General features: G+C 45.2%; 2 protein-coding genes across 6 annotated transcripts; both read left to right on the forward strand.

The window, feature by feature from the left end:
• Positions 1-1985: 1985 nt before the first annotated feature.
• On the forward strand, positions 1986-8945 carry exoc3l1 (exocyst complex component 3-like 1). Of its 2 annotated transcripts, XM_046305881.1 has the most exons (13): positions 1986-2206; positions 2739-2914; positions 3535-3754; positions 3984-4402; positions 4624-4913; positions 5601-5718; positions 6399-6524; positions 6705-6805; positions 6983-7099; positions 7308-7584; positions 7672-7830; positions 8031-8164; positions 8347-8945. In XM_046305881.1, the coding sequence occupies exons 1-13, from the start codon at positions 2167-2169 to the stop codon at positions 8531-8533; spliced, it is 2364 nt and encodes a 787-aa protein (XP_046161837.1). In that variant the 5' UTR covers positions 1986-2166; the 3' UTR covers positions 8534-8945. The 2 variants fall into 2 exon arrangements, with proteins under 2 accessions (XP_046161837.1, XP_046161845.1); XM_046305889.1 differs by lacking the exons at positions 1986-2206; positions 2739-2914 and having other exon boundaries at positions 3613-3754; positions 3989-4402.
• Positions 8946-9224: 279 nt separating this feature from the next.
• Positions 9225-14056, forward strand: prmt7 (protein arginine methyltransferase 7). 4 transcript variants are annotated; one of them, XM_046293403.1, is made up of 17 exons: positions 9227-9508; positions 9754-9790; positions 9980-10129; positions 10293-10401; positions 10718-10830; positions 10919-11148; positions 11254-11434; positions 11512-11639; positions 11785-11923; positions 12042-12125; positions 12237-12284; positions 12381-12467; positions 12633-12794; positions 12876-12950; positions 13121-13278; positions 13421-13517; positions 13671-14056. In XM_046293403.1, the coding sequence occupies exons 1-17, from the start codon at positions 9414-9416 to the stop codon at positions 13827-13829; spliced, it is 2052 nt and encodes a 683-aa protein (XP_046149359.1). In that variant the 5' UTR covers positions 9227-9413; the 3' UTR covers positions 13830-14056. The 4 variants fall into 4 exon arrangements, with proteins under 4 accessions (XP_046149357.1, XP_046149359.1, XP_046149356.1 ...); XM_046293402.1 differs by having other exon boundaries at positions 9231-9508; positions 13118-13278; XM_046293401.1 differs by having other exon boundaries at positions 9225-9508; positions 12633-12950.
• Positions 14057-14596: the final 540 nt, after the last annotated feature.

Raw genomic sequence — 14596 nt, forward strand, 5'->3', positions numbered from 1 at the left:
ATTTCTATAAAATCATTTCTGGGTAACAATGAAGTAACTTATTGTGATTGTTTTCAATTGAATTGGCCATAAATAAACAAAATAGCTTCTTTGCAAAGAGAGAATTGTCAAGCAAAGAATTTTGCTAGGGCTATGGGAGTGGCAAGAAAGTTTGAAACTCTTATTGGTCTATTTTAAGCAATAAAGCCCGAGGGGATGTGGTATATGACCAATATACCACGGCTAAGGGCTGTTCGAAGGCACAACGCGGAGTGCTGTGGTATACTGGCCATATATCACAAACCCCCAGGGTGCCTTATTGCTATTATAAACTGGTTACCAACGTAATTAGAGCAGTAAAAATAGATGTTTTTGTCATACCCATGGTATACGGTCTGATATACCATGGCTGTCAGCCATTCTGTATTCAGAGCTCGAACCACACAGTTTACATAAACTGATTTGACACCTGGTGATGTCACCAGGCAGGCAAAGAACCCGTCCCACCAAAACAGCCTGAAATTTCGGCCAGTCTTTTCAAACAGCTCTTACACTAAAAGGGCATTAAAATAATTTTCACAATTTCACAGTATTATTCCAACCTCCTAGTGTGGAAATGTGTATATTAAACTGGATAATTACATGTATGACTGCACTGGGCCTTTAACTGAATGGGGTTGAATTGGAGCAGGAACTCAGCCCAGGTCAGGAATGCCAGACAGGAAGTACTCCCTGTGTTTGGTTTACTACTACAGAAATAGACTTCCTGTTCCCTTGAGCCCCTCTGGGTGGAGGTGGGGCTGTTCTCAGCTCAAGGTGATGACAGTGGAGGAGTGGCACAGGGGTACACATCTGTACAGACCACGCCTCAAAGTGTTGTGTTCAGCCAGCAAACGGGTCCTAAATGGCACCTTGTTCTAAAATGTAGTGTACTAATGTGGGACCTGGTCAAAAGTAGTGCACTTTGTAGGCAATATGATGCCATTTGGTATGCATACTGGGCCTATAGCTAGCATAACATTGACATGAGTAGTGAGATGCCCAGTGCACACAAGGCCAATGTTGTGGGGCAAGTAATGATAGACATCCAGTGACTTTAGTGATCTGGGTGGTCAGTAAGATACAGTAAGAACAATGGGGCACTGGCCTTGAAAGTACAACAGTCCCACCCTGAGAGGAGACAATATAACATCCTCTCCCCAATCTGTTGCTGTCATATTTGGGAAGTTTCTCTAAGTCTTTTGTTTTGTTAGATACCTGGCCTGAACCCATTATGGTACTTGGCATATGAACCACTAAAGACATGGTACAGGAGGCTTTACATCAAATAAACTCTAATTGACTGCCTCACTGATTTGTGGAAGCTGCATCAACTGGATTGTGTTACAAACTGGAAAAGGAAAATAGTTGTAAGAAATCCCATCACGAATACCAAGGCTGTAATAATACCCCCACTGAGGCTGTTGTTGGCTAGTGTCTGGGCCACTTGGCATAATTCAGTGTGTTTTGAAGAGGTCCAGGAAACGAGGAGATGTAAACACAGACGTGGGGAGAGGTCAGAGGCCTTGACTGATACACAAATAAACAAACTCCCTTTAGAGGTAGCAGTTGTGAAACGTCCCTAGTTTGTCCCAGATCTCAACAGCTGTGGAGGATCAGAGGACTTTACTGGGACTTCGCTCCTCAGAGACCAATGTGCAGCTTAAGGTCAGTACATAATTTACTCATTGTATTGAGCTGCTTTACAAACTACAATGTCTTACAAATATGGAAGAGTTTTCTGTATGCATGTATTTTTCTATCAACGCGTATGTATAAAATGAATTTGCCCGTAAAGGAAAATAATAATTTCAGACACAGAGCGGCACTCTTCGAAACAAGACCATAACCCCCTAGCTCTCCCCCTTTTCCCCCCCATCCATCTGGATTTTGTCTTTTGGCTGGAGTCCCCTCCCTCTTGCCCTCCCCCCTCTTTGCCCCCTCTCCCTCCCTTCCTGCCGGCCTCTGCGTAGAGGATGTGTCTGGGAGTGTGAGAGGAAGGCCGTCAGTACAATGGTTATGTGCCTTCGTTCCTCCACCCCTTCTCTCTCTTTCGGGCTCTGATCATCCCCCTCGTTCAGTGGTGTTCTGGCCCTCTGGGTAGGCCACTGTTGGTGGTGGACAGGCGGACCGCTGAACTGAACTTAAATGTCAGACGGAGACAAGAATGGTGGTGACAAACCTGAAGGTACAGACTCTACACACACTGCTAACAACCAAAACAGACTGTACCCACTGACTCTAACCAACACCCACTTCTCACTAACTCACAACAGAGGAAAGAATAGATTGTAATACATTTGCATGTATATCTCTCATCCTCTCCAAATTGAATTGTTTCTGTGTTTAAGACAGAGGAAGCGTATTATTTTCTGTATTTCAAGCATGATGGTGCTATTAATGAATACATTAGTCTCATTCTCCATAGGTTTATTGTGCAGCAGAAATGCTGATGTCACATTTAATGCTTGTAGTAAACATCTCTGTCTCATGACCACCAGTGAGACAGAGCTGTTTGTTTAAATTGCACACGCACACACACAGATTAACACACCGTGCTGCTCTCCATTGATTCATAATCGCTCATGTCCCCACACACATACAAGCTGAACAAAACAGGGATTTTATTCTATAAAGACAGACAGAGATGTATACTTTCACGTGGATCCTCCTGTCACATAATGTCTGGTGAATTGAGCTTGTTTTCGTGTGATTGACAGATGCGGCAGCGCTCCCAGAGGTGTGGCCAGAGGCGGAGAGGGCAGAGAGCTTGGCCAGGGGCGCGGCCCTGAAGTGGGCATCGGGTGTGTTCTGTCGCCCTGAGCATCTGGAGAGGTTAGGACAGTACCGCAAAAGGGAAAGCCAGAGGACCTCGTCCATCCAGTCAAGACTCAAGGTATTCTGTAACTACAAACACACCAGCTCTCACTAGAGGCTATTGTCACTTTCCACATGAAATTTAAAAAACTTGAGAGAGAAATTGATTTTTCAAAATGTTTGTGATGGCAGGTTATTAATCTGTGTCGATGTTAACATAATATATGTTAAGGTGAAAAATCTGTCGATGGCCTAATACAGGGCTGCCCAACCCTCTTCCTGGAGATCTACAGTCCTGTGGGTTTTCAGTCCAACCCTAATTTAACACACCTGGTTCTACTTATTAGCTGCTCAGCAAGACCTTAACTAGCTGAATCAGATACGCTAAATTAGGGTTGGACTGAAAACCTACAGGACAGTAGATCTCCAGGAAGAGGGTTGGGCAGCCCTGGTCTCATAGCTCAAGGGTCGCCGTTGATAATGGCAGACCCTGGCCGTACCACCACTCTCCGAGGGTGTCTCGGGGGAGTTGGTATATGCAAAAAACACATTTCCAATTCACACATTTGTATAATACATACTTGTACATGAAATAGGACAAATATAAGCACCCAACAAATGATTATTATATGGCACTTCCACTTGTGCCTTGATTGATTTTCTGATTGTGAGATCCTACATATGTTGCCTTTCCTCCAGTCAGTGGTCCAGTCCTACCTAGAGGGGGTGGGCTGGGGCCTGGAGCAGCTTCGTGAGGCCCGGGAAGAGCTGAAAGAGGTGTCCCGTGCCCTGGGGAAGGCAGGGGTGGAGTCCAGCAGAAACGCAGAGGGAGTCAAGGCTCTGGAGATGATGCGAGAAGTCTCTGTCAATCACTGTCAACTCCTTGCTGCCGTTAGCAACCTGCCACGCCTCTACTCTGGTGAGACTGCCCTAACAGCTTCCATGGTTCTGTAGCTTCACAACTGGGAAAATATTTCATGAATCTTTTCAAATAAAACTTAATTGAATCTTCAGAGAGACTCCCATAAATGCACATATCCTGTTCCTTAAGGAATAATTGACTCCCTTCCAGCCAAAACTTTAATAACTACCGGTATGTCAATCTGTAACTTGGCTAAAACTACAGTGTCTCCCTTATTACCTGTCAGTACAGAGCATGGTATCGGAGACAGAGAGGCTGGTAGAATCTCGCCGGCTCCTGGAGGCCCACGCACGTCTGATGGAGCTAGAGTGCTGGCAGGATGACATCCTGTGGCAGCTCCATGGAGCAGGGGCCCCTGGGACAGCAGGGACAGCCCTCAGTGTCCAGGATGAGGAACTGGTCAGGAACTACTTCTCAGGTGTTGGAAAGCTGGTGGAGGCTCTGGGGAAGGAGCTGTGGGCAGTGGTGGGGAGTGGACTGGCTTTAGCCCGGCAGAACCCTACGCCGTTTGTGTCTGCTGTGAGGATTGTGGAGCGAGAGGAGGCACTGGATCAGGCCATGTTGGAGGAGAGAGGAGGTGCAGGGGGGCACAGCAGGCCTCTTCCCTCTGGACGGCCACGCTGCTGGAGGGAGCGCTTCTTCCAAGTATGTCTAGACTTGAATGTACACTAGTTGAATACTGTGAGATTCAATGATAGGGTTGAGCATCGTTCAAGAGCCCACACATGTACATCAAAATAAATGACTGGAATAGAGCATGATGCAATAGGCCTAGGTCCTATGTTAATGAGATACATGGATGGTTTTCCTTGTGTTTTGACAGTAGCATTGCACAGGTGCTTTACAGTGATGTTGTACTCTGTTAGGTGTTGGAAGAGGCAGTGTCTGCACGTTTCCGTAGCGTCTCTTACCTGCACACCCGTGGGCCTGGCCTTGCAGGCCACCTGTCTGCCCTACAGCACGGAATCATGGGAGACCTGGACACGGTGCGCCACCTGCTGGACCACTGCGTTCCACCCCACTATAACCTGACCAGGGCCTACCTCCGGGCCTGCCACCGCTGTCTACAGTCACACCTGGGCCAGGTCAGCGGATGGGAGCTGGAGAGCGGGGAGATCTTTGCTGTTCTTAACTGGGTCCTACACATCTACAACAGGTGAGCAAATATAGACCAAACAATTTGAGCCAAAATATGTTTTTATGTGTTAATAGGGTTGCAAAAGAAGGGTATATTACTGGAAACTTTATAAGTTTACCAGTAAACTTACAGAATTTTGGTATCTTTCAAGGATTTTATATATTTAGTGGCCCTTTCGTGAACTTCAGGTTATCACAGGTGTCTGTAATTATCTCTGGCCCGCTGTCTGGCCTTATCCCATTATTATATGAAATAATTACATAAGATGATTTCAAAATAAAACATTGAATGACTAAGCTGTAAAAAACTATCCTAAATATAAACCATAATACCATTGGTGTTCAATACAGGAGTTTGAGAATGAAATATCCTTTATATTTTTATTTATTTGATTATGGCATTGTCTATGTATTTGTTGACAATGTTTTTGTGTCAAACTCGTGGCAGTTGTCAAAAAAGTAAATAGTTTCAGGAGTTGCAAAGGTAATTGAAAACAATGCTATTGTTGAATAAATGCTTTTTCATTAATTAGGCTATTTTCTCTTGGACAATATGGACAAATTAATGATATATGTAATTTAAGTTATGCATGTATAAATGACCAAAGTTACCATAGATTGCAATCCATTTTCTGTTGATTACCAAAATTACTGAAGACTCTGGTAACTTTGGTAAATTAGATCAGTGTGTACCGTATGTGTGCAGCTCAGATATGATGGGGCATCCAGACCTAATGGTGGAGATGGAGTCAGAGGAGCTGGGACCCCTGATCTCCCAGGAGTGTCTGGAACAGCTGCAGAACAAATACGTACACAGTGTGCGGGTGGGTGAGACTTCTGGGTCTTTGAGTTGTCTGTTTGTCTGCCTTTACTATCTGTGTTTCTAACTAGGTCTTGTTTGTTTGTCAGTGTGCCTGTATGTCTGTGTACTAATGCCTCTGTGCACTGTGGTGTGGGATATCCCTGTCTGTCTCAGTGGAGTTTTTTGTTGTTGTTGTATTTTACCCCCTTTTTCTCCCCAATTTTTGATCTCGCCACATTTCTGACACTCCCGAATGGACTCGGGAGAGGCGAGGGTGGAGTGTCATGCATCCTCCGAAACATGACCCGCCTAACCGCGCTCCTTAAAACCCACCAGCTTAACCCGGAAGCCAGCTGCACCAATGTGTCAGAGGAAACACTGTTCAACTGGTGACCGGGGTCAGCCTGCAGGCACCCGGCCTGCCACAAGGAGTTGCTAGAGTGCGATGAGCCAAGTAACGCCCCACCGGCCAAACCATCCCCTAACCCGGACGACGCTGGGCCAATTGTGCTCCTTCCCATGGGACTCCCAGCCACAGCCGGTTGTGGCACAGCCCGGAAATGAACCCGGGTCTGTAGTAATGTCTCTAGCACTGTGATGCCGTGGCTTAGACCGCTATGCCACTTAGGAGGTCCCTATGGAGTTTGTGTTTTATTGAGCTGTAGAAAAGTGTGGTTGAGTGGAGTGTGTATTGTGCTGTAGAAAAGTGTGTCTGAGTGGATGCATAAGGCCCTGGAGGTGGAGCTGACAGACTGGCAGAGAGACCAGGAACCAGACACAGACCACGAAGGCTTTTACCTCACCAGCCTGCCAACCATCATCACACAAGTAAACATACATACCTCACTACCTCTACATTAATATTGGTTTAAAATGTGGTTCAATTATATTTCTATGCAGATACATGAGTTGTGGCAATGTTGTGTTTCTTTTGTGGCGACACGTTGAGTGTTTTGAGGCCGATGATTGAGTTGAACTGATATTGTGTTTGTGTTGTGGTTGTGTTAGATGCTGGAGGAGAATGCACGGGTGGCTCTGATGGTTAGTGAATCACTTCGGGATCAGACCATACAGATGGGGCTCTATGAGATGGAGAACCTCCTCAATAGGTGGGTCAGTGTTCTTATATCAGTATGTGTGAGAATGTGGCACAAAATCAGTGATACTTTTCACATATTTAAGGTCTAATGCAACCTATGATATTTCATTGTAACTGCAATTAAATACGTGGTCCTCGTTCTCTTTCCATCATGTAAGTCTCTCATTCCGTCTCCCTCTGTTTCCAGGTTTCGGGAGGCTCTTGTGGAATTTGGGAAGGAGCACCGCAGGGATCAGAGCACAAATCAAAACAAGTTCTACCTCCATTATCTACTGGCCTCTATAAGCAACTGCATCATCCTCAAGTGAGCTTCTGTATATTGTTTTATTTTTGTCAGTGCTATCTGTTTCTGTTCATCTTTACGTTCATCAATGTGAGTCTGTGTACACACATACATGCAGTATATTATACAGTTTGTTCAAGACTGTCCTTGCCTCTCGTCTCAACTCCTTTCCTCTTCTTCCCCTCCCCTCCTATCTTCTGTTTCTCCCCGTATCCTATCCTCTCCTCAGAACCTCCACAGAGAGTTTGCAGCAGCAGCTCTCGTCCCGTTCAGCCAGCCGGTTCTCCCGGACTCCCCCCGGCCCCCTGGCTGCTCTGGACCGAGCAGTGAGGAGGGCCTGCCGCCTGGTGATGGACCAGCTGCTGCTAGAGCTCCAGCCCTTCCTGCAGGGACTACTGTCTCGCTCCTGGCTGGCCCAGGGAGACGTCACGGTTACCCTGAAGTTATGTGGAGTCCTGGAGCGCCATTTTGAGCTGTATAGTCGTGTTCGCCCACCCTGCCGGCAGGTCAGGCTCTTTGACAATCAAATTAGTCTGTAGCTGATTTATACTAGTCTTCTGTATGGTATTGTTGACCCCTCCCTGTTCCTGTAGCGTTTGCAGGAAGAGTGCCAGTGGCTGACGGTGGTGGAGTATGTGAGGGTGTTGATGCAGAAGAGGCTGGTGTGTCGGAATGCAGAGGAGCGGCGCCAGCTGGCCCAGAGAATGGCACTGGATGCCCAGCATCTGAGGGATCTCTTCCAGGGCCTGGTGGTGAGGATAGTCTTGAGTTTAGCCACACCCAGTTTAGTGGGACACTCATCTCCGCTCTGCTCTGTCCTTTATCCCACGGTACACAGACTACATACCCAACCCACACCATACTCAACATATACCCACCCCTTCCTTCATTTTTATTCACTACACCATTTTATTTACAGTATTCCATGTTCATGCATGCACTGTCTGTTTAGGAAGTGGAGGGATCAGTGAGTGAGGTGAACCCAATGGCTTTACTGCCTGTTCTGGCTGACTTCATCCGGCTTAAAGACCCTAGCATGCTTACGCTCGAGGTGTCTGGACTGGTGGCCAAGTACCCTGATATCAGGTATACACACAATCCTTACCATATCAATATCCTATAAATCAATTCATGTTTTTTAACACATCTAACATTTGCCTTAATGACCGCACTCCTAAGACATGATTATATCAGGGACACTTGTACAGCCGTCTCTTCAGTAGTCAGGTGTTGATCTTCTGTGTTGGTCTTCTGTCTGTGCCCCTCAGTGATGAGCATGTGTCAGTGTTGCTGGATGTTAGGGGAGATGTTTCCAGGGATGTGAGGGGTACAGTTCTGGACCTCCTGGAGCAGAGCACTCCTCCTCTTCCTGCTGGCTACCGACCCATCTTCTCTGACATCCTGGTCCCTACTCCTAGCATGCCATTCTGTCTGCCTACTGCCAAGTGTGCCTGACTACAATTTTGCAGCCTTTAAATCCACACAACACACAGCTTGTAATTCATAAGTTATATCAACTTTATAATACATCCATCCACCGCATAGTGGATTGTATATCAAGCTTGATGGTCTGCAGAGTTCAAATGTATGTTTATTGGTCTTGTACACAGTTTAGCAGGTGTTATTGCAGATGCAGTCAAATGCTTGTTCAGCTTCACAGGGTGGTACTATGGATATTGTCTGGTGAGATGGTCTTAATGAATACATTACAATTCCAATGTAAAATCAATCCTTTTGATGTTCTAAATTGATTGTTACCACAAGAGACTGTACCTACAGAACATCGGGGGACACCTGTAATGTGATGTATTTTACTGTATTATTCATTGTATGTATATTCAGATGAACAATACATTCTAACTGAAAATCTGTGGATTTCGTTACTTTTTACTTGGAAAAATAGTTGATCAATCTGTTACAATGACAAGTATACACTGCCAGAAAAAAAGAGCAGAAGCGCTCAGATAACAAAGGGTTAATTTGACACTAGTCATGTGACTTGGAGGGTGACGTGAGGTGGGTATTCATTAAGGGAACCGTTGACCGTTTAAGAACAAAACAGAAGCTAACGGAGTAAAACTTGAGTTTCTATTGGACACATTCAGTTCATTTCCGCCCATTTTGTCCCGTTTGAGAAACGTTTTCCAACAGAATTCACGGAATGAATACACCCCAATTGACATTCTGGGGGAGAAAAAACATGTCTGCCCCCGTTAAAGCAATGCTGCCATAATCCAATTTGGTAGGGATTAGTGTAAAAACGGTATTATTCTGGAATACAATATATTATATTGATACAAGACCGTGGCATCGGAATCGATATATAGCTACTGTAATGAAGACTTTCTGCGGACGTGCCAACCCGGCCACAGGCGCGTTGGATTGGGTCGAGGAGAGTGAGGAGTATGACTATCATCAAGAGATTGCCAGGTAGTTAACGTTATGCTAGCAAGCAAACCACTTACATTCCATTAAAAGATTCCGCCAATGCAACATTTCGTTTGTATATAATTTAATATGAATTTATTGCACTAGCTATACAAAGCACTATTTTCTATCTTTTTGTCAAATCACTTTTTTAACCATGAGGTGAGCTCGATTTCGCGTCCGGGGCGTTTAGGCAGTGTTCCCACGTCCGTATCTGATCAAATTATGATCACCGGTTTGTTTCTCAGGTCCTGCTATGCTGATATGCTGCACGATCACGATAGGGTGAGTGTGTGTCCATGCTTCATTTGACAGGAAATAACACTTACAACATATAGTTTGTACTTTCCCTGTATGTTTCTGTCCGGGGGACAGCCCTGAAGTACCCTTCATGTGCATTTTACCAGTAGGCCAAGTACCCCTGGTTGGGGACCACTGATGTTGTATCTTAACCTCTGTCTGTCTGCCCTCCAGAATGAGAAATACTACCAGGGCATCAGGGTTGCTGTGAGCAGAGTGAAGGCACGGGGTGAGGAAGTCATCGTTCTGGACATTGGCACTGGAACAGGACTGCTGTCCATGATGGCTGTCACAGCTGGGGCTGACTACTGCTACGCTGTAGAGGTGAGCATGAGTTTGCTGAAACCCACACACCATTGGCAAATCAATCAAATAGCGTTTAGAATTCACCATCAATGACAGGATAATGGAATATAGGAAATGGTGTTCTATGGAAGAATTGATTTTGAAACACCATTTAATTGGGATTTGTTTTCTCATCCAATAGGTTTTCAAGCCCATGGCAGACGCTGCTTTCAGAATAGTGAAGAAAAATGGCTTCTCAGACAAGATCAAGATCATCAATAAACACTCTACAGAAGTGACAGTTGGACTAGGTAAGTCACACGTATCACACACACAGTCATGTGACGTACATTTGTGCTGATTCAAACATGTCTTTTCAAATGGCCTGTGCTGCAGCATCAGTAACTCCTGTGTGTGACTAACTCAAGTTTGATGGCAAGTGCAAAGTTTGTTTTTGAATCACCTTAACAATAACCCATGTAATGAACTGTGACCTGAAATATATCTGAAATATGCCTCATACAGTGCAGTTACATCCACTTTGGAGCACTTTTCTTTAACTGTGCAGGGAAACTTTATAACCTCAACTGTATTATCATAAGTCTGCTACATGTGTTTCCACTCCAGATGGAGACATGCAGACTCGAGCCAATGTCCTCGTCACAGAGCTGTTTGACACTGAACTGATTGGAGAGGGAGCCTTACCCAGCTATGAACATGCTCATCTCAACTTGGTCCAGGTAGGTGTGTCTGTGTGTGCTTGCGTGCACGTGTGTGTGTTGTGAGAAATAGTCCGACGTGTGAAGCAGATGTGTATTTCTCCTGTAGGCGGGCTGTGAGGCTGTGCCCCACCGTGCCACAGTGTATGCCCAGCTAGTGGAGTCAGAGCAGTTGTGGAGTTGGGCACAGTTACAACCCATGGAGGTGGATGGTCGCAAACTGCTGCCTCCTCCCGCTGTAAGCCACTGTGCTGGAGCCCACTCGGTCTGTGACATCCAGCTCAGTCAGGTGCCCCCTCACCGCTTCACACCACTAGGGCCTCTCTGCACCATGTTCAGGTGAGATGCACATTGTTGAACAAACATGTATTATACATATATTCCCAATTAATCTTCTCCATTCAGTGGTAATTTATGCTTTTCTCTCTCTTCTCTCACTCTCAGTGTGGACTTCAGTAAGCCAGTGAGCAGTGCCCCTCAGTCCCACTCCTCCAGCTTCCCAGCTCAGTCCAGTGGCCGGGCTCAAGTGGTCCTCTCCTGGTGGGACATAGACATGGACCCCAGCGGCTCCATCGTGTGTTCCATGGCTCCCAGCTGGACCTACCCAGACCCTCAGTCCGCTCCTGTAAGTGCAGTGGGTATGTCATGGATGTACATGTGTGATACAGTTTGAGGAAGTAATGTTTGTGTCTGTCTTTTTAGTGGCGGGATCACTGGATGCAGAGTGTCTACTTCCTTCCTGTGGAGAGGAGGGTGGCAGAGGGAGAGGAACTTAGCCTTACTGTTTCCCATGATGACTACAGCCTGTGGTACAGCCTACAGCCAGACGGGTAACTAACTCCTATATACACACACACACACTAGACTACTTCGATGTACAAAACTGTCTGTAGTTACCTAATGTTGTACAAAGAAGGGTGGTAACGGTTGTTTCATCAGAGCTGTGTGTGATTTGTTTATTATGTGTCCTCTCAGTCAACAGGGCATGTCGAGTGAGGCACCACCTTGCCGGCCATGTTGCGTCTGTCAGGCTCACCTGGTGTGGACACGCACGCGCTTCGGGGAGCTCAACGACCGCCAGCGCACACAGAGCTACGTCAGAGCTCTACGCAGTGTGAGTGATGAGGTTTGAGGGTCAGGCATAGAGCAGGGTGTGTGCGGCTTTGCCATAATGGATATGGTGTAGCTACTATTCGATACAAATAATGAATATGGGTGTTTGTCAATTTTAGGTTATAAAACCAGACAGCGTGTGCGTAGGCGTCAGTGATGGGAGTCTGTTACCCATCTTCGCTCACATGCTTGGAGCTAAGAAGGTATTACTATTTTGACTTTGTCATGCCCGTACTTGTATATGTTTACTCACCTATTTGGTATTTGAAATGATTCCAACAAAGCCACACTAAGGTTTGTCTGTATCCATCCAGGTGATCAGTTTGGAAAACTCTGGAATGTTGAAGCAGGTCATTGAACAAGTGAGAGTCCCCATAACAAAAGTTGTTACTTTGTTCAAATCTATTAGTGAAAGTCAATGAACACAGGGTTGATAAAAGGTGTATATATCTCTGTAGGTGCTGAATGCCAACTCCATGAGAGGAGTTCAGATTCTGGGGATTCGTCCTGACCAGCTGTCCAGTACTGACCTGGCGGGGGAACAGGTATTAACAGTAACACTGTTTGGGGGTGATCTGTATATGATATACAGTATTACAATCCCCTGAACAGTGTCTGTACAAAAACTATTTTACACTTGTAAAAGTTGTTACTCTTTTCTACTGCTTTTATTTGATGAATGTATTTATATTATTTCATGTGTCCCCTAGATATCAGTGTTGATAGGTGAGCCCTACTTCAGCACCAGTCTTCTGCCCTGGCACTCCCTGTACTTCTGGTACTGCCGTACTGCCCTGGTCCGTCTGCTGACACCCAATGCCACCATCTTGCCTTGCTCTGCCACTCTGTGCATGGTCGCTGTGGAATTTCAGGTAAGAGATATTGGCATCTGTAGTAAAATGAAAAGTAAACTTTTGAACTTGTGCCTCTCTCATTCATTCAACCTCTGTCAGGATCTGTGGAGGATAAGAGCTCCTTGTGGTACATGTGAAGGCTTTGATGTTGGACCTATGGATGAGATGGTTCAGGTTAGAATCCACCTCTTTCAATATGAACTTAAACTACCTTTAAGTGAATGGACAATTTCAGTTGGAGAAAAATACACGTATCAATGTGATCAAAGATAGCAATGGGCACTGCTCTAGTCTATTCATTAGCTCTCACTCACAGCACCTTTGTAACGCTCCTCGCGCAGCAGTCTCTGGATTTCCGTGAGTCCCATGAGGCCGAGCCACAGCCCCTATGGGAGTACCCGTGTCGGGCCCTGACCCAGCCCAGAGCTGTCATGACCTTTGACTTCCTACAGTGTGTTCCTGAACAGCCAATCAGATGTCAGGGATCACTACCATTTACGAGGTACGGACTCTTATTTTGGTCAGAATTTTAATTTCTCATACCGGTAAGTAAATTTATTATCTCCTAGCAAGAGTACATTCTCAAATATCCTCTGAGAACTGCATTCCAAATGGTCCCCAACACCATTTGTGTTTCTGTACAGGAGGGGACGTTGCCATGGTGTGGCCCTGTGGATGGAGTACCAACTGAATGATGACATCAAAGTTAGCATGGGCCTGACGAGACCAGTCAGTGAAGAGGTACTAACATCACTCATTCAATACTACTAATTCATTGCAATTTGTATTTCTGTAATTCAGTATGAATCCCTGATAAAGGTTCAATAAATTCACTGATCCAAAATGGTTCTATATAGTTGAATAGTAAATGAACCCCTCTTTATTCCCCTGTAGGGTGCCTGTGAATGGAGTCTCCATCGGAAACAAGGCGTGTACTTCTTCAGGTCCCCATGGGAGAGCTCAGGGGATGGAAGGGCCTCAGTGTCATATAGTTTCACCTTTGAACCCAGCATTGGGGATATCAAAATGGACTTCACAGTTGCCTCACAATGATCTGTAGTGGTACACATGAAATTGGACATCTCTGGGTTGGCTTCTATAAAGAGGACAGACATTGCAAATATAGCCCCAAATTACTCTAGTAAAACCAAATACTGATGGATGGTGTTTGTTTTATACTGTATTCTTGTGCTTTTAAGTGTGAAAGTGAATATATAAACAGGCCATGATTGAAAAATGATTAAAATTCCGGAGTTCTAAATTGAGCAGCTGCTGAAAAATGAGCTCCTGTATTTATTGAGATTTAAATGTTTTTTTTAGAGTGAAGTACATCGAAAAAATCAAGAGAAAACTGCAAGACTCAATAGAAGACAAAACAAGGAACAAACTAAACAAGACAGGCTTTTGAAAAATAACTATTTTTTTCATAAAATTGTACAGTTATCTTAGCTAGGTGAATTGCTAACAGAATTGTTTACTTGTTGCTAAGCAGTTGCTAGGGACTCTCCTGGAAGAAGCTAGCTAGCTTACAAAGAATAACAACAAAAAATATCTAGTTAACAGAAGAAAGGAAGACAAAATAAGGACAAAAGAAGGACAGAAGAAAGAGGACAACAAAGTGAAACAGTCAGCACTTCTATTGCAACTTCGTATTTCGTCGTCCTAACGTAGTCTACACTATCTGCCCAGCAGCTAGCCAGCTAGCAAACGTCCACCGTCTACCGAATAGCAGCACTGTAGAAACTATTACACTCAACTGAACGACTTGATTAGTGTAGTGTTAGCTAGCTACATAGTTGTCTTTGCTGTCTTCGTATCCA

The sequence above is a fragment of the Oncorhynchus gorbuscha genome, linkage group LG02, assembly GCF_021184085.1.
Source record: "Oncorhynchus gorbuscha isolate QuinsamMale2020 ecotype Even-year linkage group LG02, OgorEven_v1.0, whole genome shotgun sequence".
In the NCBI taxonomy this organism is placed as follows: Eukaryota; Metazoa; Chordata; class Actinopteri; order Salmoniformes; family Salmonidae; genus Oncorhynchus; species Oncorhynchus gorbuscha.

Bases quoted from the DNA above. Each gene is read 5' to 3' on its own strand.
- exoc3l1 (XM_046305881.1), top strand. From the start codon at position 2,167: ATGTCAGACGGAGACAAGAATGGTGGTGACAAACCTGAAG. The intron at 4,403-4,623 runs GTATGTCTAGAC...GTACTCTGTTAG, and splicing joins GGAGGGAGCGCTTCTTCCAA to GTGTTGGAAGAGGCAGTGTC. The intron at 6,525-6,704 runs GTAAACATACAT...TGGTTGTGTTAG, and splicing joins TGCCAACCATCATCACACAA to ATGCTGGAGGAGAATGCACG.
- prmt7 (XM_046293400.1), top strand. From the start codon at position 9,414: ATGAAGACTTTCTGCGGACGTGCCAACCCGGCCACAGGCGCGTTGGAT. The intron at 10,130-10,292 runs GTGAGCATGAGT...CTCATCCAATAG, and splicing joins ACTACTGCTACGCTGTAGAG to GTTTTCAAGCCCATGGCAGA. The intron at 13,518-13,670 runs GTACTAACATCA...ATTCCCCTGTAG, and splicing joins CGAGACCAGTCAGTGAAGAG to GGTGCCTGTGAATGGAGTCT.